Source organism: Hemicordylus capensis, chromosome 1 (genome assembly GCF_027244095.1).
Source record: "Hemicordylus capensis ecotype Gifberg chromosome 1, rHemCap1.1.pri, whole genome shotgun sequence".
NCBI lineage: Eukaryota > Metazoa > Chordata > Lepidosauria > Squamata > Cordylidae > Hemicordylus > Hemicordylus capensis.
In genome coordinates this window covers 300,198,400-300,221,747 of record NC_069657.1, presented here as the reverse complement: position 1 = coordinate 300,221,747, position 23,348 = coordinate 300,198,400, and the positions used below count along the sequence as shown (strand labels likewise).

The 23,348-nt window shown below is 43.2% G+C and overlaps 1 protein-coding gene across 1 annotated transcript in view; it reads left to right on the top strand.

The window, feature by feature from the left end:
* Positions 1 to 23,348, top strand: part of LOC128337917 (protein eyes shut homolog) — a 264,499-nt gene that overhangs the window by 98,578 nt on the left and 142,573 nt on the right. Inside the window, exons 3-4 of the mRNA XM_053279638.1 lie at positions 5,448 to 5,570; positions 15,172 to 15,276. Of these exons, the coding sequence (XP_053135613.1) occupies positions 5,448 to 5,570; positions 15,172 to 15,276 (228 nt within the window). The remainder of the gene's footprint in view (positions 1 to 5,447; positions 5,571 to 15,171; positions 15,277 to 23,348) is intronic.

Sequence of the window (23,348 nt, the reverse complement as noted above, 5' to 3'; positions counted from 1 at the left end):
GTCAGTTCTTAGCACAAGGAACCTTCTATACTCCTAGGAGCTTAGATTCAACTTGGGTACAAGGTAAGTATTCTGCAGAAAGCAAACAGTGGGATAATACAGACAGAAACAAGAACTCTTATCTATTGAAAAGGAAAGCATAAAAGGTTTGACACACCCATCAGTACAAAAGGTTGCCTTTCAGTTAGGGGTCTGACTACTATACATACAATATCTCCGAAACTACATCATTTTTCATCAGACGGATTATAGAAGAAAAACATATAAACCACAATGGACCTATATATAACTAACAGAGAAAACGGTGGGGAGGGGGGAGTTAAGATGAGTGAAGGTACTTAAAATGTTCACTGGTGCTAGAAATGACAAGTTGAGCATAGAAATAGCAAGTTAAGTTGATCACTTTAAATTCCACATCATGAAGTCAGTAAATACTTCGTATAATCTCAGAGTGTGTGTGTGTGTGTGTGTGTGTGTGTGTGTGTGTGTGTGTGTGTGTGTATTTATTACTGTTGTACCTCAGGTTTAAAAATCCTCCACATGAAACTGGGGAGCACAGCTGGTCTTGCGGTAGTGAGCATGGATTATCTCCTTTCCTAAGCAGAGTCCATCCTGGTTAGCATTTGGATGGGTGGCTACATTGTTACAAAGGTGGGAAAGGGGGAGCCATGGATACCCTCTCCCTCTTTAAGGCTACAGTTATAAAACAGGCAATCCCAGAAATTGACATCCACAATAAAATCTAATTAATAATCAATGCGATGAATACAAAGTGAGGCTAATCTAAACATGTAGGATGTTCCCACATGTCATAAAACAAACAAGATGAAAATGTATGTTCCGGCATTAATGTTTAACCTATGTTAGAGCTTATGCTTCTATATTATGAGTTGATGCTTCAATGTGTACTAAATATGGATTAGGAGTCTAATACATTGAAGCGAAGGAAGGAGGAAGGGGAAATCAGGATATGAAGGGGTTAACCAAATGAAATACCCTAACTGATGTTGAAGAGAGCTTTAGAACCGCAACCGGGCATTTAAAACACACAAGGAAGGTAACAGTACAGACTAGATCCAATCTGAGAGAGAGAGTTCAGGTTCCTAAAACTGGCCAGTTGAGTCTGGGCTTCCAGAGCTGAGGCTGAGTCAAACCCATCTCAGAAGGTTTTACTCACTCACAAAGATGGCTGCATTTGCAATGGGAGAAAGGCTCTCAGCCAGCATTCCAGCTTGTAACTTTACCCAGGGTGGGATTATTCAAATGAAATAATGAAAACAAATTCATATAATATCCCCCACTATCCCTTAAATATAAGTTCTCTACCCTAAACCCTATAAGTTCTCCAACCTAAAAGGGGAAAAGGGAAAACAGGGAAGGGAGGAGTTAGCAAATAGAATGTTATCTAAATCAAGGATTCTCAATGTTGGATCCCCAGAAGTTATTGGACTTCAACTCCCATAATCCCCTGCTCCGATGGTCTTGGGTTGGGGATTATGGGAGTTGAAGTCCAATAACATCTGGGGACCCAACGTTGAGAATCCCTGGTCTAAATGAAGCTGAAAGCACAAACATGATAGACTTGGAGAAAAACTGCACAAAGACAGAACAGGGAAATCCAGGAACAAGATCTCTGGGAAGGAAGACAAACATGGAGACACCACTTGTTAAAGTGGTGATTCTCTTATATTTAGCAGAGGGAGAGCAACTGGTCCTATCCACCTCCAGCACAGTGTCTCTCCAGTGGCTGTTGCTGTTGTCTAACCTTATGTATCTTATTCTTTTTAGACTGTGAGCCCTTTGAGGACAATGAACAATCTTTTCTTAAATTTATTTTTCTATGGAAACTGCCACGAGAACTTTGGTTGAAGAGCGGTATATGTACAGAGAGTGATTGAATGATGAATGGCATCTTAGTGAGACTTTAGGAAAATTGTATGCAAATTGAGCAGGAATGCAACTCGTGACAACTAGTTATCGGTACTAAGCAAATGAGTCAGGAGATTTTAAGACTGTCTGAATGACGGGTCCAATTGATCCACAGTTCCACGCCCTCCCTCTAACTACAGTCTTGCAGAATTCAGAGAGGAGGGTAATTGGCTGCCAGAGCTTCCATCATTAATGAAGGACAGCCCTGGTGGCAGGCAATGGCAGCCAGAGTGAGGGAAGAGCTTCTTCTCTCAACTCCAGTTACATGAGGGGAAAACTGTGGTGCCAGAATCCATATGTAATGCTGGCACTGTACAACTGGAGTTGGAGGTAGCAAATCCCTGCTGAAGTTTCAGATTGGAGTTCAGGGAGGGAAACTGCAGGTCTATTTCCCTGCTTAACTCTGGTTGCCCTCATTAGACTCCCCAGGAGTGGAAGAAGGAATCAACATACCTGCACAGTGTGCAGGTGATGAGCCAAGTGACCAAAAGCTGTGCTGAAGGAGGCAGCAAGGTGGGCCATCTTAGGGTACAATCCCAAGATCTTGCACCCTAAAAGGGCAGAAGGGAACAGTATGTATGCATGTAAGAAAGAGTGAAAGTATGGGTGGAGCTTCTCAAAAAGGTTTTAGTGGGGGCTTTTTATAGGAAGAAAAAAATTGAAAAGTTTCAAAAATAAAATCTTTGAGAACCAGATCAAAGATAAGATTATCCAAAACGTACTGATGGTTGGCAAGATCTAATAACATCTCTATTAGCCAATAGTCCTGACAAATATAGACACATAAGCTGACCCCACCTTTCATTCCCATGCTGGGGCACTTGCTTAGCAGAGAAAGTCAAAACACAACAACTCAAGCACAATAGAGAACACAATGAGAGGCCTGTTTCTAAGTCTCAGAAGGGCTGAGGCCTTACAGAGACCCAGGGGCCCCCACCCCCTGCTCAGAGAATTCTGGGAGCCTTGTCTGGTTCCTCACATTCAGGATGTCATGGTTTCCCCTCCTATCTTCCTAGGCTACTTATCTGTCTCCAGTGTTCACACTGTGCACATCTGGACTCAAAACACAGATCCAACCCATTCACATGCCAACTATGTCCAAGGGAATGCACTTTTGGCAGTACCCATAACAACTTGTGAGCACTGTCTGATATAAGATAAGGGATGGGGCTGTAACTCAGTGGTAGGGCATCTGCTTTACATGCAGAAGGTCCCAGGTTCAATCCCTGGAATCTCCAGCTAGGGCTGGAAAAGACTCCTGCCTGAAGGAGAACTGTTGTCATTCAGCATAGAGATCTACTGAGCTAGATGGACAAATGGCCTGACTCAGAATAAGGCAACTTCCTATGTTAAATTGCCTTATAATAAAAGATATTCCCATCAAGTTTTCTCTTTATCTCTGCATTGAGCATGATTTTTACATATAGCCTCAGCCTTTTATAGCCTCACTTTCTGTGAGGCTATAGGGGGATTGAACCAAGAACCCTGCAGCAAGGCCCAGGCTCCCTGTGCCTCTCAAGCAGAGGTGAGCTATTGATCTGGTCCACCCAAATAATGACCAGAGATCATACTGCAACATATCCAGCCAGCCACACCAGGTGATTTGGGGAGCCAGTAGGGGTTGGGCTGACTCTATATAACTGTTGCTTCAGGCTCGGTTCCTCAGAATGAGCCACGTGTTGTCAAAGTAGCCATACGGACACCTACCCCTTGTCATTCTCCTGAAGTGCCATCTTTTGGAACCTGACCATCATGTGACCTTGACTATTAATTTTATTTAATAACTGATTATGCCACCGTTTAGTAAATATTTCCCAAGCAATTCACATTAAAAAAGATATAAAGAATAAATCTACTATAAAAACAATGGGAACAATAAAATCTGTACCTGCCTCTGCCCTCTCCGATCTCTGTTCACTGCTCTGGATCTTGCCTTCTGCTTGACTCAACTAGACACCCGTCTCTGCCCCCCCCCCACCTTAATTTACTGATCCTAATCTAGACCAGGGATTCTCAATGTTGGATCTCCAGATGTTATTGCACTTCAACTCCCCTAATCCCCAGCCAAAGGCCACTGGGGCAGGGGATTATGGGAGATGAAGTCCAATAACATCTGGAGACTCAGTGTTGAGAACTCCTGATCTAGCCTACGGCCACTGGCCCTTCCAGATCTCTCTTTGCAGAAGCTTCAAGTAAACACTCCTTGAAATCTGAAGTGGTGCAGTCCCTGAATCAGCAATGTTCCATTTCAATCATGCCCTTTTGAATCTGAGCATTCCGAGGGTTGGATTAGGATTAGGATTTCACTAGATGATCTCAGACAAGTCAGTCTTTCTGATGCTGTGTTCTTATAAACACATCCGAGATCCTTCCCAGCCTTGTTTTCCCCATTGCAAGTACATATAATTGCAAATATCTATGTTCTGAATGAACAAAAATACTTGGGAAATAGCTGGTGTGGGGAGGAACCCCCACTGCTGAAATGTTCACACACACATACAACAACACAAGACTTAAATTGTTATTTTCTTTTGAAAAAGAAAACACCAGGATTTGTCCCAAACAATATGCTATGTTAACACTGCAGAAGTTAAAAAATGGGCGGGTTCCCATGACCCACACAATGACAATGAAACAAGAAATGGGAAATTTCCTGAGTTATACATGTTCCTGATTTCTGGCTGTTAAGAACCTAACCATTTTTGGTGATGTTGGGTTAGCCTGTGCCAACACAACACTGAATGGAGTTTGGCAAGCCTAGATCAAATTCTGGATTACTCATCTCTGTTAATTGTTGGGTTGACATGGTGCCAACCCAACATCGCTGAAAATTTCCAGGTTCTTACAAAAAGAAATAAGAATGCCTTAAGAATCTTGCCTTTCACATTCCACTGGTATCACACAGGTCTTGAGCACCTTCCCCTTATAGGCAACTTAAAGTGTATTCCTTGAACTGAAATAACGGTTCACGTGTCCATGGCCAAAAACTCTGCTCCTGTCCTATAAAATGGAATTATTAGCAACCTGGTTCATTGAGTGGTTGTGAAAACAAACAATTTAAGGATTGTAAAGCAAATAATATGTATAGAGATTATTATCATATCAGTGACTGTTTATTGCTAAAGGGCTGGTCTAGTGTCATGCTCATGAAAATGTATTAATGACCATTTGTTTATGACTACAGGGAGGGCAGGCTGGCATAATGTTTATAGAAATATGCTTGCAGGCAACTCATTCTAAGCATTTGCATGCTAGTGCACTGATAACCTTTTCCTTGATGCTCCTGTTCCTTTAAATAAATTCCCCGCTTAAGAACAAAGCAGGATAATAATTTACTAATGACAGATGAGAAGCAGGGCAGCTTTTAGAAAGCATTCACTGCAAGCCATAAAAGAGAATTATTTCTGTTTTATAGAGTAATTTGATAAGGATTGATTTATTATTTACAAAGAGAGGACTCAGAAAGGAGACACAGGTGTAGATAAATAATATACTGCCCTCTCTTTCTTTCAACCAAGGATTTGAAGGTCTGAACTGTGAAATCAACTTTGATGACTGCTCTTACAGCTTCTGTAAAAACAACGCGACGTGTTTGGACCTGGTTGCAGACTACTCTTGTGTTTGTCCTCCAGGCTTCATTGGTAAGGCTTTGTTTAAGACCCTAAATGAAACAATAAATATTTAAAGACTCCAATTTATCTTGCAAAATTAAAAGTAAATAACTGGCCGTGATCACACTTTATACATTGTCTTATTGCTAATAAACATAGAATATGTTGTACATTGTAGTATGGTCCATCAATTATCTTCCTTAATCCCCTGATCATAGGGTGAATGTTGGAAATGCTGACTTTAGGGTTTCTGTGTTAATGACAGCAACTTTAAAAAGTGTCACATCCAAAGATTTCTTTCCTATGAAGGAAGGAGCTTCTTCTAGAGAAAGAGGGCTTCCTCTGGAAGAAGACTCCTTCCTCCAGATGAAGGGGCCTTTTGAATACAATTTTTTGTAATTCTCTAATAACTAACCCACTTTATACCAAAGAAACAGCACATACTACACACTAACAAGGGGCCCTGTTGCCATGCTGTTTCTTCCTTTTGTTATTTGGGTAAAGATGTGAGTTCTCATTAGAAAACTTGGTGTTCTTCTCAAGGAGGATACAATGCACTTTAGTTGATTAATTGCTTAGCAACAGCAGATTTACGTTAGAATATAACAGGATTAAGCAAACTGCCAAAGAGTTTTTGCAGTCCCATTCATAATTCTGTTCCACATCATGAGAACACAAAGGGCTTTTTAGGGGAGCCAACCTGTTTGAAGGCTTCCTGCACACATCTCAGGTAGTCAGGATGCTGGATAGGATAGAATCTCAGGCCTCTCCTTGGACATAGTGGCGAACCTCAGGGAGACAAAGCTGTGGTTAGTCTGTGAAGTTAGGAATCATGCCATAGATGATTGGTCTGCTGCTGTTTGGCGCCCTCTGGCTTCTGGACAGAAGAAACCCTCCTCTTCCTAGTCCACCCAGCCTGCATCCGAGCAAGCTCCATTCCGCTCATGTAATCAGACTGTGAGCAAGGTGTCAGCATGTCAGTAAAGCGGCAACCATTGGCTAGGATGTTAGAGAGGGTGTCCTCAGTGACATCATGCCTTTTCGGCGCTGTTCACCTGCCTCCAGCATGGCAAAGACATTTTAACCCTTCTAGGTTCTAATTCTAGGAATCCTTCATAGGGATTCATATGAAGAAGCCATTTCACAACCGAGAATGCACAATGCATAGCAATTGTTAAAATTTCACCCCTTTGCCCAATTCCTTGGGTGGCAGTTGGTGCACACAGGGCCCTGCCAGTCCAACCCACTTTGGTGCCCCCAGCCCTTAAAAGTTCAGCTGAATTGATTCAAATTTGAATCAAATCAAATTGGAATCGAATCAACCCAAATTTGAGGGCAGCAGATTCGGCTCAAAGGCTCAACCTCAAGCCATGTGGTGATGCAAATGGCTTATGCGTATTTGTGGCAGTTAAAAAAAAAAGGCCTCCATGCCTGCACAGAGGGCCCAAATGACCCAAACCAGACACAAATTGGGTTGTTGGTGGCCGAAGAGACTCTGGAGGAGGCCAGCGGGGGTCGGGTGAGCCAGCACCAGCATCACTGGCATGACTCGTGAGTACTCAGTTTTTACTGTCCTTTATGGTTAGGGGAGCCCCGCTGCCCCTTGCCAGATTCCCCTTTGCTGGTAGGACTTGAGCCACCTCTGAACTGCTTTGAGGTCCAATCAAACTGGGAGCTGTCTCAAATTCCAAATCTGAGCCAGCCAGTCTGGTTTGAATCCAGTTTGGATTCAAACCAACCCGGGAAAACTGGTTTGTGCCCATCTCTACCAAGGATGGTGTGTGTGTGTGTGTGTGTGTGTGTGTGTATGTGTGTGTGTGTGTGTACGCTATAGTCTTTAAAAATGTAAAAAAATTATGTAGTCCCTGAGGAGTTTCTACAAAACTAATGTTCGAATCGCTTTTCCCCAGTTCACCTCACAGCCTACTGGTTTTCAACAAGTGTATTGTTGTCTGAAAAGGGTAAATACTTGTCATTGGTTCTGCCACATGAGCAATCTGACATTACACTAGATGTAAGAAGAACTTCATCAGTTACATTTTCTCTAGTGACTCAGGCTCAGTCACGTGCTTGCTGAATCACAGTTCCTATTGACAAGGACTGTGAGTTTCCATGAATCTTTGCTTAACTCTTGTGAGAGAACTCTTTGATTAACACTTGTGAGAGCTTCTGTGTGCTTTATAAACATTTGCAAATTGTACTGCCTTGTCACATGCATGTTTTCTCAGAAGTAAATATCATGGAGTTAAGTAGGAAATACTCACAAGTAAGTGTATATAGCACTGCAGCTTGACTGTCAAGCTGAATTTCTGTAGTAGGTAGAATGATATTTTCTGTTTCTTTTTGAGTGTCTAAATTTTTCTTGTTCCAATCTACATCTTAATTTTATAGAATATATTTTCACTTTGCCCTGACCAGTCCTAATCACCTGCCAAACCCCTATAAGAACCTTCAGCCATTGGCCAGGGGTGGGGGGAGTATTATGTTTGACATACTTCAAGTAAAATGGCCACATGTTGATCACTGGGAAAGCTCCAACTTAGAATGATAATAGGAAGGCATGTGAATTACTAGGAAACGTAGAAGCGAAAAAAATATCAAAACATCAGCCTTGTCCAGACTTTGGTGTCATGATTCTAACCCTGACCAATGACTCAGAATCCTACCCTGAAGAGGTGAGAACAGCACTGGACCAGTCCTAGGCCTTGACAGAGCCTGAGAGCACTCCAGAAAAGGAACCCCTTTTCAAAAATCCTATAGAGCCCTCAGCCCTCAGAGTGACATCTTCAGAACCCAAGCCCTTAGGGAAGCCAGTTCCTCCCTGATATCTGTGCATCAGCTGGATATCAGCTGGAGAGGAGGAGGAGAGCTGGACTCCAGGCTAGAGAGCTGCCCCTTTAAGACTGTTGTTTTCTGGGCAGGGAGGTGGAGCCAAGCAGCATTAGAATGAACTCAGAAGTATTTAGGAGCTCAGTCTGCCTCTGGCTGTTGTGAAATCAATAGTTTCATGGCTCAGCTTTATGGCTTTGTCCATGGTGCTACCTCGCTCTTGCTGTCTTGCCTTATCAACTGCCAGTCCTTGTGGGCTCTGAGCTGTGGAATGGGACTGGACAGTTCAGCAAAGCCAAGCTGTGCACAATGTCCTCTTAACCTTGAGCATATATGAGAGCCAGCGTGGTGTAGTGGTTAGAGTGCTGGACTAGGACCGGGGAGACCCGAGTTCAAATCCCCATTCAGCCATGAAACTAGCTGGGTGCCTCTGGGCCTGTCACTCCTCTCTCAGCCTAACCTACTTCACAGAGTTGTTGTGAAAGAGAGACTCAAGTATGTAGTACACTGCTCTGGGCTCCTTGGAGGAAGAGTGGGATATAAATGTAATAATAATAATAATAATAATAATAATATGCTCCCCCTCCCCTATCTGTGAGGGGATCTCAGCTTCAGATCATGGTTTAGTTGGCCCTGAGCCATTTTTGGAAGGGTGGTATAGAAATCGAATAAATAACAACAACAACAACAACAACAACAACAACTATGGCTTAAATAAGCCACAGTTGCCCAGTTGAACATCAGAAGAGATCCTGACTTGTGCTGTGCTGTATCTTTCCTCCCCTCACATCCAGAGGGGAAGAGGACATGCATGTGCTCAAGGCTAGGGTATAGCATGAAATGAGGATTCAGCCTCGTAGGGGTGAGCATGGAACCGGTTTGGTCAGTTCGGTTTGAATCCAGACTGTATTCTAACTGGCCTGATCCAGGTCTGGCTGAACCAGGTCTGGTCTGGTTCGGTTGTCAAACCAGGCTGAACTGGCTCACAGGCTGGTTCAGGATACAGTTGTCCTAGGGCTGGGGGAGGGCAAGAGAAAAGGTACTTTGTACCTTACCCAAGGTTTCAGTAGAGGCAGTGGAGACATCGGCAGCAGGGCGGGGGGCAACAGCAGGGGCTTATCCAAGCCCCCCCACCCCGGGCTGTCCTTCAGAAGGCTGGCAGAGAGCTTGGAGGAGCCACTGCCTCCTCCTCCGATGTCTCTGCTGCCTCCATCACCACCTCAGATAAGGTACAAAATACCCTTTCTCTCGGGCCCCCTCCCTCAGCCTTAGGATAGGGAATGCCCCTTTACTTCTCACCGGATCCCCCTTTACCAAAACCTGTTCCTACCAGTTCTTTTAGAACCAGGACCTGTCTGGTTCAACCTCATACCTGCACCCCCCACCCTTTGGGGGACTGGGCTGGTTCGAGCTCAGATCGGCTGAACCAGGCCAGTTTGATTTGAACTGCAGTTCAAAGTGAGCTGGATTGCACATCCCTACAGTCATGGTGCATGTGACATCTGGACTGTGCCAATATCATGAGAATCTGAGCACAATCTACAGAAAATCTACAGAAAACAGAAGGCTTACTACTGAAGGTCCTACGTTTCAAGGACTTTCAAGAGGTTTCATGTACTAAACCAAACAGTTAATTACTGCAGAAAGAATAAAGAGTAGAGTTACCAGTGAGTTGCATAAAATTAAAGGGAAAATCAATTATGGTTCAACAACACAATTTTCTCTCCCTGTTAGAAATTAACCAAAGTGTCTTGTTTACATGAAATCAGAGGCATAATTTGCTGAAAGTTTCTCATCTGCGAATAATTAGCATGATTTCTTTAATTAGAACTAAAGCTTAAGAGTTGAAATCATCTGGAGAAAATGTGTTCATTTATCAACCAAGAAAAAAATGAGATGAAACAAGACTTGTTCTTTCTTTTTGTGGTTGCTGTTTTGGGAATCCTACCAAGCTTTTGATTTAATATTTCAGTTGGTATCCTTTATTTTGGAAACAAATATATGGAAGCAATATCTCCACTAGAGAAATTCATGCCTTATCCAACCAGGAATATTTTCTGAGAAGAAACAACATCTGCAATAATAATAGCAGCAGCAAGAACCAAATTGATACGCGGTTGGACAAAAACCAAATCAGACAGGTCGAGTGATTAGGACACAGGCCTAAATTAGACCTTGGATTTATTCTTAATCTGAAATAGTATGACCTTAGTGTTTCAGAAGAAATGGTTCAGAGGATATTTTTTGAAGCTGGTGGCCGTTTGCTTGAGACATTAGAGCCATGCTGGTTACAATAATGCTGGGCAGATTAGCCTCCACTGTGAGTTTATTACAAGCAATACAGCACCAGTGGTGTGTTATGTGCTTTACAGTCACTGTTATGTTTATTTTTGCTTTATGAAGCAGATCTCTTTCAATGGTCCTGAGTTATGATAACTTGCTAATGGAGAGTCAGTGAATCCATAGGTCAGAAAGGTCCAGAACTGAAGAATACAGTAAAACTAAAGTGTGCCATCAAGTCCATTTCGACTCCTGGAATACAGGCCTCCAAATCATCAGGACTATCAGCCTCCCTACCAGGACTGCCCCAAGACATTTTTCTGCCTGAGGTGAAGGACAAGATGGTGCTCTCCATGTAAGCATGTGCTCAGTTCTCTCAGGCCATGTCACTGAGCCAGCAGCCACGCACACACACTCTTAGACTATACTGCCAAGCCATGCATTCGCAGCAGGGGTGGTGCTGGCTCTTAAAAAGGTCCAGGGCTTCTGCCTATTTCATTTTTATCTCACCCTTTCTTCAAGAAGATCAAACCTCCCCCACTTTATTCTTACAGCAACCTTCTGCAATAGCTTGTGCTGAGAGCTGGTGACTGGCTCAAGATCACCACTGGTAGCTTTGAACCCTGATCTTCCTGGTCTAAGTCCAATATTGTAACAATTACCTCCACATTGCCCACATTTATTTTATATATTTATCTATCTATCTATCTATCATAGTTCTGTACCACCTGACATGGGCATCAGTGTATATAAGTTAAAATTATATATAACAGGATAAAATGATTAAAACAATTTTATGATATACAATAAACCATTTAAAATTTAATTAATAAACCAATTAAATTAATAGCCTGAGAAAACTGGGGTGTCAATGGTCTTTTTAAAAACAGCCAGAGATGGAGAAGATCTTATTTTGTCAGGGAGTGCATTCCAGAGCCCTGGGGCAGCCACAGAAAAGGCCTGGTCCCGAGTGGCCACCAAACAAGCTGGTGGTAACTGTAACCAAATCTCCACAGATCTGAATAGGTGGGAGGGTTCATCAAAAAGGAGGTGCTCTCTTAAATACCCAAGCCTTTAAAGGCTTTAGATGTAATAACCAGCACTTTGTATTTTCCCCAGATACATATTGGCAGTGCAGTTCTTCTCATATCAGTGTTATATGGCCTTTTTGGATTATCCCAGAGGCCAGTCTTTCTGACGTATTCTGTACTAACTGTAGTTGACGGACTATGTAGGAAAGCAGCCCCATATAGAGTGCATTACAGTAGTCAAACACTGTTTTAAGGTCATTTACTTTCAGAAATGTGCATAGCTGATATATTAGCAGAAGCTGATAAAAAATGAGGCTTATTCTCTCAAGTCAGTGTGTATAGGATTGAAGGAGACATTCTCAAAACTAGGCTTATATAGGCCTCAGTTGGATATTTAACCAAAAATAAAACCAGCAGCTTTACTATTCAGGCATTAGTGGAACAGTATACTTACAAACTTGCTTTCCCTGTAACTTGTAATTGTAAGTAATAATAAGTTATTCAATCCTAAGTAAATCTATATAATTAATTCTCTTAGCCGGACAAACAGATGCGTGATGGACCAGATGCATGGCAGAACTCTCGCAGGATCGTGAGAGAGTTTCAGCCTTTTGGTGGAGCGCATGCGCGAGTTCCAGAGTGATGGGGAGTTTGGGCGGGTGGTGAGGTGGCGGCGGCAGCCCCGGCCGCGGTGTGAAGGCGGCAGCAGTGAGGGTGGGCCTGGCTGCGGTGAGGCGGCAAGGAGGAGGAAGTGGCAGCAGCTGCGGTGGGAAGGCGGCAGTGGTAGGCCCGGCCATGGTAAGAAGGCGGTGGCGAGGAGAAGGAGGAGGAGGTGGCCGCCACCAGGGTGAGGAGGCTGCAGCAGGAGGGGACGGGCCAGCTTGAAAGCCGGCCAGAAACCGCAGGAGGTGGTGGGGAGAAGCGGGCATGGCAGGCATCAGAGACTCCTGGGGGAAGAGTCAGGGAGAACTAGGGGCACAGACACTCTGCACCAGGTCTGCTAGTTCTTATATATTTTCCCTAGAGTCGTATGACACTGTGATGAAATCTTATCTGTCTCTCAGCCTAATCTACGTCACAGGTATATTGTATGGATAATGAGCTTCCCTTATTAATACCCTGAGCACATTTTAGGACCAAGATAATAGCACACTATATGAAGAAATCAATGCAGAGCCACTTCTAAAAAGGGCATCATGCTTACTCTCAAGTAAGTGGATGTAGGAGTGTAGCCTGGTTTTTTTTAATGATGTGGGAGAAAGGGGAGAAGTTAAGATGAGAACAATCCAACGTGACTCAGCCATCTGTTCTCCTTGTCTGATAGTTGTTGCTGTCACTCTTTTCTCTCCCTTTCCCATGGTAGTGGGGAGAAGATACAAATAGTGGTAGTCACAAGTGTGTATATGATAAGAATCATTGGGAAACATAGTCCTCTCTCATTATGCTCCTGTATGTATACCATTTAAAGACAGCTATCACCATGATGTGATGAATGACTATCTATGCCAGTTGTGCATGGTACTAAATATCTTGCCTGTGGACAAGAGGGGGGAATACAGCCAAGGGGAAACTGTACCATTTACAAGACATGGGAACTGAACTTGTGTTTTCAACTGGGCTACTGTATCCAAAGTCACAACATGTCCTACCAACCAACTCCCAACTGGAGGCCAGGTCTACTTGCTCTAGACAAATGGTAGACCTACCTGAAGAGGCCTACCATCCAAGCCCTTCTTGATCATGGTGCCTTGCCCCCAGAACAACCTCCTATCATGGGAAGGCTCCATCCCTTATCCTTTAGAAATCATCCTTTGGGAAAGATATCTAAATCAGTGCTGCCTTCCTCTCACTTAATTTGACTTGATACTAGTTTCCTCAGTTTATACTATGAATGAATGCTACTGGTGTTTTTACTCATTTTCTTTGCTTTAGTTGTATTTATAATTTTATTGTAAGCATATTGTAAATTAATCAGTTTTGATGAAGAGGTTGGATACGGATATTTTTAGTAGATAAACACTCGAACAACAAAGAGACTTATGGCACTGTAAAGCAGTGGTTCTTAACGTAGGGTCCACCAGATGTTACTCAACTACAACTCCCAGCATCCCCAGCCACAATTTATTGTGGCTGTGGATGCTGGGAATTGTAGTTCAGCAACATCTGCATACCCCACATTAAGAACCATTTCCTTAAATGCTAACATAATTGTGGTTAAAGTGCCACAAGACTCTTTGTTGCTTTTACTGCAGCAGACTAATATGGCTGTACCTCTGGAATAGGAACATAGGAAGCTGTTTTATATTGAATCAGACCACTGGTCCATCTATCAAGCTCTGTATTGTCTACACTGAGTGACTTTTTAAGGATTCAGGCAGGAGCTTTTTCCATTCCTACCTGGAGATGCTAGGGATTGAATCTGGAACTTCCTGCATGCAAACAGATGCTCTACCATTGAGGTAGAACCCTATCCTCTAAGTCAGAGGTCAGCCTGTGGCCCTCCAGCTGTTGTTGGCCTACAATTCCCATCATTCCTGGCTACTGGCCACTGTAACTGGGGATAATGGGAGTTGCAGGCCAACAGCAGCTGGAGGGTCGCAGTTTGACACTATGCCCTAAGGGGAAACAACTCACAGTAGACAGTGCACACATTCAATCACCCTTAAAAATACAAACCATGGCAAAGCCTGCTTAGCAAAGTAGACAATTCATGCTTGCTACCACAAGACTGAAATTTATCAATGATTTTATCACTATTGAGTGGCTACTGTTGATGTCACTGGAAATGTTTCAGGAGAGGGAGTGGGTTCACATGTTGGTAGCTGTGCAGGTATGAGGTAGCTCTGCTCATCCTTTCTATGGACAGTTTCTAGGGGGAGTTGTTCATGGAAAGTGCTGTAGTTGGTGGCAAGCTGTGCAGCTGCTATGAATGCTGTGAGAATGGTTGTTGCTGTCCTTGCAGTTAGTATTCTTTCAACATTTCAAATGTGTTATTGAGTTGCTCCTGAGCAAGAATGGGATACTGATTAGCTTTAAATCGCAGCAACTATCTTAGTAGATCACACTGTCCATTCCATGTCTAGTTATGTGGTCTTCACTGATATCTTTTATTGACTTCTCGTATTTTAAAATATAGGCCTAATTTATTTTGGTGCCTGGGCTTATCTAACATTAGATTTTTAAGACTGTACCAACGCAGTGCTGCGATTATACTGTGGCAAATGTGATTCTGTAATAACCTCACAAAATATATTTGTAAATACTTATTTCCTTTGTATAATCCTGCCCTCAAAATATTTAATTTGTTTAACTACTATCTATGATCTATAAAAATCCCTTGCTTTAAAGCTGTCAGGCAGACATAAAATACAATGTTCCCAACAAGGAAAAGTTAAATTATGTAGTTGTCATTTGGATTATGAAGTAGCTTTTCTGCTATCCCAAACCCTACATGATTTATAGTTTTAACGTTTCATTTTCTTTTCTGTCAGACAAAAACTGTTCAATGGACATTGATGAATGTGCCTTCAAGCCCTGCAAAAATGGAGCCAGTTGCCATAATTTGATTGGCAAATTTTACTGTAACTGCTTGCCAGGTAGGTGCTCAGGTGGTACGTGGGTGAAGAGTTAGGACAAATGTTCAGGACAGAAATAGAACTAATTTCTTCAGATGTATTATTTTGATTCAAATTTGCTTTGTATGAGTCCCTGCCCCCTCCTCCCCAAATCACCCACACACAGAAGCTGTACAAATGTTCCTGCAATACACAGCACATTTATTATTAGGACAGCATCCCCTATTTTTATAAATTTGCTTGCAGACCATGTCTCTTGAATACCTATCTGAAAGCTAGGTGTTGCATACTAATGAAGAAAGGTTATTTTCTATGAAAATATCAACTGCATTCATAATAGAAGCTTCAGGGTGTTCCAATTTCTGAACCCTTTAAATATGATAATACACTGATTGCAAGGTACAAATTGTGGAAGAATTCTGTTGTCACACAGTCAAGTCATTCACACAACCCAGATCTCTGGAGAGGGCTGGAGGGAAGGCAGGAGTAAACCTAACTGCTCCCACATGATCTCCTGGATCCTTGTGCCGTGCTGTGATGTGCCGTGCCGTGCCGCGCTGCGCTACCCTGCCATGCACACAATCACCACTTCGGTAAGTGGCATGGCATTTTGGAGGCCAGGGAAATACAGCCTGGCCTCTGGATATCGCTCAATGCACCACATGAGGAGCATGGTGCGTTGGGGGATCTCCACACAGGCTGGGTACTTTAGGCACCTGGCTCTGTGTCTGTTTGGGCTGCCTGCAGCCCAAACAGACACATGACTGGGAACCCAGGGAGAAGGCTACATGCACACCCTTCTTCCTGGGGAAAAGCCCAGGTAATAACCTCAAGAAGTGCACTGCTGGGATCGGCCCCAATCCTAGTGCTTCACATGAGCAGCCCTACCCCAGTAGGCCTGGCAAGCCCGAGTAGGGCTGCTCATGTGAAGAGCCTTATAGATTCTTTTCACAAAACAACCACACTCGTTCAGGATGTAGAACATTTTACTGTGTTGATAACTATATCTATATCTATATCTAATCTATATCTATATCTATATCTATAATTTTTTTATCACTCACACACACACACACACACATACACACACACACACACACACACACACACAAATACAAACACTTTTAAACCAGACTTGCAGTTTGCAAGCATTCCTCCTGTACCACAAATTGACCACGCACTCTCTCTTCACTTGTTGCTTGTTGATGCCCAGAAGAGTTTATGTATTTAGGAAAAGGTATTTATATCTCCAGCACTTAAGAGTTTTTGTGTTGTTTTTTAGTTCTTAAGTGATTTTTGTGGAAATCCAACATGGATTGAAATGCAGTGAATTGGAATAATATACCTTACTTGTTGCTTCATAATTCAGTGAAGGTTTGGAGTTGCTGTCTCAAGAAGGTTTCGTTCCCCATTGTTTTCCAATGGCGAATTTTTCTGCATTTTCTAGCAAAGTAACCAATTTCCCCAGGATTTTTAATTTTTCTAGTCGTCTGGGAGAGATCTGGAACCTACTTGTGAAAATGGCATGATTCTATCTTTTGTTGTTTGGTCTGTGAATTTCATGTCAGTGAGTGGGTGAGTGAGGCCCAGGCAACGATATAGATACTGATATAGATATTAATACATACACATATGCCAACATTTTGTTACTTCAGAGTAATTTTACTCATGGCTATCTATTATTACCTTGTTTATTATGGATAAACCGAAATGTCATATGCTGTTTTGACATGCAGTGTTTTATGTGGACTCTCAAAATATGGTTATGAGGACGAGATGGGAGGTCTGGTTGAACAGTCAGTCTGAACAGTCAGTCAACAGTCTGAACAGTCAGTCATTAAGGGGCAATTTAGACTGGAAGTTGAAGCAGGGATTCTTCTTGGCGCCACTATAAAGTGCCAAGTACTTTGATGGTGGTATATAAATAAGCAATGGTGATTTGATATAAGCATCTCTGGAATTTTGCTGCTGTTTAAAAAAGCTGCACACATATATTGTTACTCTCTATCAGAGGGAATAAGAGGGTAAACTGTGGAGTTAATATTTAAATATTCCTGCATAACTCTTTTGGAACCAGCAGTATGTTCCTAAACCATAGTACCCATTCATACTACTAGCCCTGGCCAGTACCGGAGAGAGGAGGAAATGAACAGCCCACTCCAACTGGGTTACATCAGTGCAGTGTCACAAAAACACACAATACACTTCTACAATGGCAGTAACAGCAATGCTCCAGTACCATGGACAGAGATGTCAGGACAAAGAGTTTAGGCTAGGGCAGTGATCTTCTATTTCTGATGCAGGGCCACAGAGCTACAGTTTTCCAAGTCCTGCAGGGGGAGGGTAGATTATTTAAGAGAAGCAGAGTCCTATTAAGGCTCAACCATCTTGGAAGGTGAATGGAACACTAGCGAGTGTAGTCCTTTGCAGTGTTTCCCCCATAGAGCTCTGTGGGAAAGAGCTGGGAAAGATTACACTTCCCAAAGTTCTGTGTGCACCTTCTAAGATGGCACTGGGTCATGAGAGAGCTCCATTTCCCTTAAAGGAGCCCACCCGTGCTGGGCAAAACACTGTGCAGTGGGAACAGTCACCTTCACATGTGCTGGGGCTCAGCAGAGTATTTGGTAAACCAAAATTAGGGTCAGGGGAAGCTGCTGCTGGCTCCTGGGCCTTACATGAAGGACTCTGCCTGGGATACAGTCCATATACATGCAAGAGCTTTTTCCTAATACCATTTGTTTTCCGGAACTATTCACCAACCTAGTCCAAATACAGCAGGTGATAGGCATTTGAAAAGCTGGTAGAAAAGTATTTTTTTGGGGGGGGACAGTCTCTATATGCCACATCTCATTTATTGATACTTAAGAGATGTGTAATTCAGCAAAGCCAAAGATAAAATAATGCCACTAGAAACTGCAAAGACACTTTAAATTAGCAAATATGCCTTCACATTCCCATTCTCCCCTTGACTGAAACCATTCTCATTTTCCTCTCATTCCCTACTCCCCGAAGCTGCTGCAGCAGCATGTAGAAATGAAAAAATGAGGGCTTCAACCTCACCACCCCTACCCTCCTCACTGCAGTGGGGGCGGAAAATCCTTGGTGTCAGCAGCCTGTCCACCCGACTTTGGAGTCTAGGTAGTAGATCACGGGCATTGGACCAGATTCCACAGAGCCAGTGCGAAGCAAGAAAGTAAGGCGCTCCCAGAAGGGATGATGTAGTGGAGTCTAGCTGTTCAGCATTTAGAGCAGGGCACAGCAGGAGACAGGGTTCAAGTAGGAAACCAGTCTGGGTCGCAGAGGCCAGTGCACAGCTGGGAATCCGCTTTGCTCAGACTAGGGGATGGTGTACGCTCCATGATAGACATGTGTTGTTTTCCAGTGTCTGGCTGCAGCCTGCAGACTTGATTTATAGCCTGTCTTGATTGTTCTCAACTGGCACAGATTCAGGGTTTATCTGTCTGTTTAAGGAGGCATTTACTTTTTCTGAGAACTTTCAGCTGTTGTTGGCATCTCATCATTCTCCTCTGTTACGGAGTCAGAGAGGGCTCCCCGTTTAACTCAGGGTCCTGCTCTCCAGTCCCCGTTGCTGCTGCCTCTGACTGCTCTGCTTGTTCTGGGACTGCAACCGTTCCTGCTTCAGCTATTTCCTGTGGACTGACAACCAAGCTCTGCCCTTCAGGTACCCCTGCATCGGCTGGAGGGTTGTCAGGGTCCTCTTCCCCTTCGCTATCTGAGGACAGGGGCATGATACCTGGCTGCCTACGGGCGGCAAAAGGCTTAATCTGCCCCGTCCAGAAATCACCTAATTTAAAGACTAGTGATCTGCAAATTACCTCTTCTTCTGCCCTAGCACACTGTAAACCCCTCTGGATTTTGTGAGCAGTCATGTCAAATTCTTGAAAAAACTTGAGGTTGATTAGAAATATCCATGACGAATGCTTTCAAAAACCCAGATGGTGGTTTTTTTGTTTTGGTTTATTACCATCCTTTCATTTCCCTGCCAGTTTTCCCAAGCAAAGAAATCTTCACAAGCAGAAACCTTACCTATGCAGATGGGTAAATGGAGAGAAAGTGGGCTCCCAAATAGGCTTGCTTGTCCAGTTCCTGAGCATGCTCCAATGCATAATTTCCTGCTGTGATAATGATATTTGTAGTTTCCTCTGTGCAAAGGTAAGGGAGTCTTGTTTGTGAAAGCGGGGGGGGGGATTCAAGAGAGAGCTAGTGGAGGGTCAAGGGCCAAACCACATTCTGAAGTGCATCCAGCTTCAAACCACTTTCTGACATGCATGCAGCCATTTCAGTGAGTGCAGAAACTGCTAGTAAAATTGCATGTATGGAAAACAGTGCTATAGAACTTGTTAGAGCATTGCATTTTTTAATATTAGGGCTAATTATACTGAAAGAGAACCTTGAAAGTCATTTGGGGATTTGCTCTGCACTTCTAACCTTATTTGTACACTTGGTGTGACTATCTGGATTGGCCAATATCTTTATATTGGAAGAGTATCTTTCTGTAAAGCATACTATGACGGCCATGCAAGATTGCATATTAAATCTTCAGTGCAATTCTCCCCCCCCCCCCTTAGGTTATGCTGCAAGCAGAAAGTCATGTTTATAGTAATTCCTGATGGTGTCTGGCTGCATAAATTCCAATAGATGTGGCCGCACTAAATTTTCTCCAGTTTTGTGGGGTTCCCCCCTCCTTCAAATATAGCAGTGTCGATGGGGTAGAAATATTTCTGGAAAACACCTTTTAAAAAATTCTGTCAGGTTCCATTTTTTCTCCCTGTTGCTGTGGCTTTGGTAAGATTTTTCTCTGGCAATTGATGCTTTAAAATCCAATTTCCTATATTCAAAACATTCATTGTTTGTATTACTTTCTTACCATTCACCTAAAAATTGCATTTTTCTGTGAATATATGCACTACACAAATTTAAGATCATTCAAAGCACACATGCCACATCACGTGTTTTTGTTTCAATCTTCCCTGGATGTTTGCACTGTTATACCTAGCCAGTGTGTTAAGCATCTTTCCCCCACCCCCACCACCAGTTGGACGAATACATTCATAGTGGGTGGTTGCTACGGAGACAGCTGATTTTAGATCAGAAGATTCTGCTAGTTTAGATACCAGATTTATTAAAGTGAATCAGGAATCATCTTCTTTTTTTAAAAAAAAAGATTATAATAAGGTGTGTTGGCAAACCTTTCTGAAGTTGGACTCAGACAAGAAGTACTGGCACTTAGAAAAACTACCTCCTGTGAAGGGTAGGTTCTCTACCTTTCCCTGCCAGCCTCTCTGTCAGCCTTCTCACTTTTTTTTTTTTTACAATGTTCTCTGTCACTGTTGGAGCAGAGGGTAAAGAAGCGGCAGCAACGGTGCCACAAGTGAAACAGCCTTTTCCCACTCCCCACCCCTACGTTGCCTTGGCTTACTCCACACCAGTGTGCCAGATGAAAAGTAGCCTTTGGGAAAGCTTTTTAAGTCTGTCCTTGCACTGTTACTCTGACGCACTGCTCTGCAGCCGCCACAGTGAAGCTACAGTGGTCCTTGGGATTTGTTAGTCTTCCCAATGGCTACTACAGTGTAGCCCAAGACCACAGTGCTTCTGCCACTGTTCACTTGGACATAGTATGAAGTGCACCTGGGCAGTGGTGGTGGTGGGGGGGATAAAAAAGCCTCTCCCCAATTGTGCTGCTGCTTTCCTCCTGCACAGACAATGATACAAAGAATAGTAAGAAAAGGATGGAGAGGCTGACCCAAAGGCTGACAGGGAGTGAGTAGAGAAATCCTCTGAACCTAGGACATTAGCTCTCAATAATTTTTCCCCATTGTGTGCGGGTGCCCTTCTGCAGCAGGACCAGACTTTTCATGAGGCGAGGTGAGACAGTTGCCTGAGGCAGCAACTTACTTGGGCAGACACCAGCAGGGTGGCAAGATGATCCTCACCTCTGCCTTTGGAGCAGCTCTTTAGGTCCAATCTGATCCAGACATGAGCATCTCTCCTCACCCTCCTTGCAAAGCTTGCAAGAAGCTCAAGGAGATAAGAGGAGGCTGCTGAGAACTTTCCCTCTTCCCTATCCCCCAAGCCACTTTCAAGCCTTGCAGAGTTGGTTTGGAAAAGTGGCTAGCTCCCACAAGCCCACTTTCAAATGTAGACAAGACAGCATTTGGTTGTGGGCAAGGCAGTCTTTAAAACTCACTAACTTAGAGCTAAACAGCAGAGATTTTCTCTGTGGTTTTAAAGTCAGGTGGGGATTACTGGAAAATAAGGAGAGGAGGAAAAGTAAACTCTGCATGATCCCTCAGGGTCAGAGGGTCCCCTACAAACAGCTGACCTTTGTTTTCCAGGATATAGCCTCTCAGCCAGGCAAGAGAGAGAGATTTCTCACTTGTTCTGCCAGGTAGAGGTTCTTCTTTCAACCTTTGGATTGACTTGAATGAGGAATTGAGTTATATTCAATTTTGGAGGAAATAACTCTGTTCATTTCAGAGTCTGAGAACAAATCTATCTGAGGTGATTCTAGGAGAGCTAGCTGGTAATAATATCTCTGGTATTATTTAAGTAGCCCTTGAATCCATCAGGCTATGAGGCATGATATGAACCTGAGAAGTAAACAAACCCATTTTGGCAAGGGTGTCATATTAAGTATGTGACAGCACCACTCTAAGGCTGTACAGCAGAACATGTGTAGCCCATGTGCACTGAGTTGTCTTTGTCTTGTCATCTGAACTGGCAGCAGGAAGCATAGCAGGCCACAGTGTGAGATTCTTACTATTGTCCAAGAATGACACCAAGTGGCCAGTGCCACTTTTGCCCATGGAGCAAGTTGGCCACCTCTAGTTTCACTGCAAAGTATTTTGTACAGGATGACTACAATCCAGTATAGAGTTAGGTTTATTGGGATCAGCACATAATAATTTCTACCTTGGATTCAGAGGTGGCATTGTGCAAATGGAAATAACTTCCTTTTGTACAAGGCAAGGTCTCGGTTTTTGCCAGTTTTGCCCTACCTATTGCAGTGCCCTGAAAATCTGTTTCTGAGGGTTGGGGGATCCTTCCAAAAAGCATGGGATATAGTTTGGAGGGACTGGAGCAGGTAATTTAAGATGTAAGACATTGAGAACACCATGATGTGTGAGTGGGATTGCTTTTTTCAAAACCCCATGATGTGTGAGTAGATCTAAGCCTCTTTGTTCTATGTGGAACCTAGCACATGGGTGCTACATAATAAAAAGATCAAAATGGTAATGATGCAAGACACCTTAAAGATGAAAATAATCATCATAGGTCTTGGAGTGGATTAAATCCTTTGTTTCAGAGCAAGCTCATGTGAGGGAAGTAAATGCTTTATCATCCCTTCTGAGCTGCAGGGCTAGGCTCCTCCTAAAACCTTTCTGTAATGTCAGTAGGTTCAAAGGGCTGCCACCAAGCACCCAAAAACTTGCAGAGAACTCGACCAGTGGATTGGGTGCTTTAATCCTAGGTCCCTCTGTCGCTAGGTATTGGGCAAATACAGGAAAAAACCTTCCACGTGTATACCTACACGGGATGGGAAAAACTGGTAGTTGCTGAATGTCTGAGGATGTGCTTGCACCAGAGTAAACACCCTTCACACACACCCCTTTTCCTGAGTTAAAAACCACCTCAGAAAGGCTTGCAAAAAGAAAAAGAACTAAAATGTCCGGTTTAGGTCCAGGTTACCTTAGACATCGCCTGCATGATCCTCACCACACGTTAAGGTCATCTGAGGAGGTCCATCTCCAGTTATCACTGATATGTCTGGTGGCAACTCAGAGGCAGGCCTTCTCTATAGCTGGGCTGCGGAATGCACTTCCTGCAGAAATCCATAATCTGGATTCTTTATTGGTGTTCAGGAGAGCCCTCAAAACCTTCCAGATTGGCCTAGCCCTCTAGGGTTTTTAAATTGTTGTAAATGATTTTAATGTTGTAACCTGGTTTTTCAGGGGTTTTAAACAGTTTTGAATGTTTTAACTGTTCTTGTTTCATGGTGTTTTACAATTTCTGTTCTTAACTGCTAATTGATTTTAATTGTTTTGTTTTAATGTAAACCACCCTGAGCCATT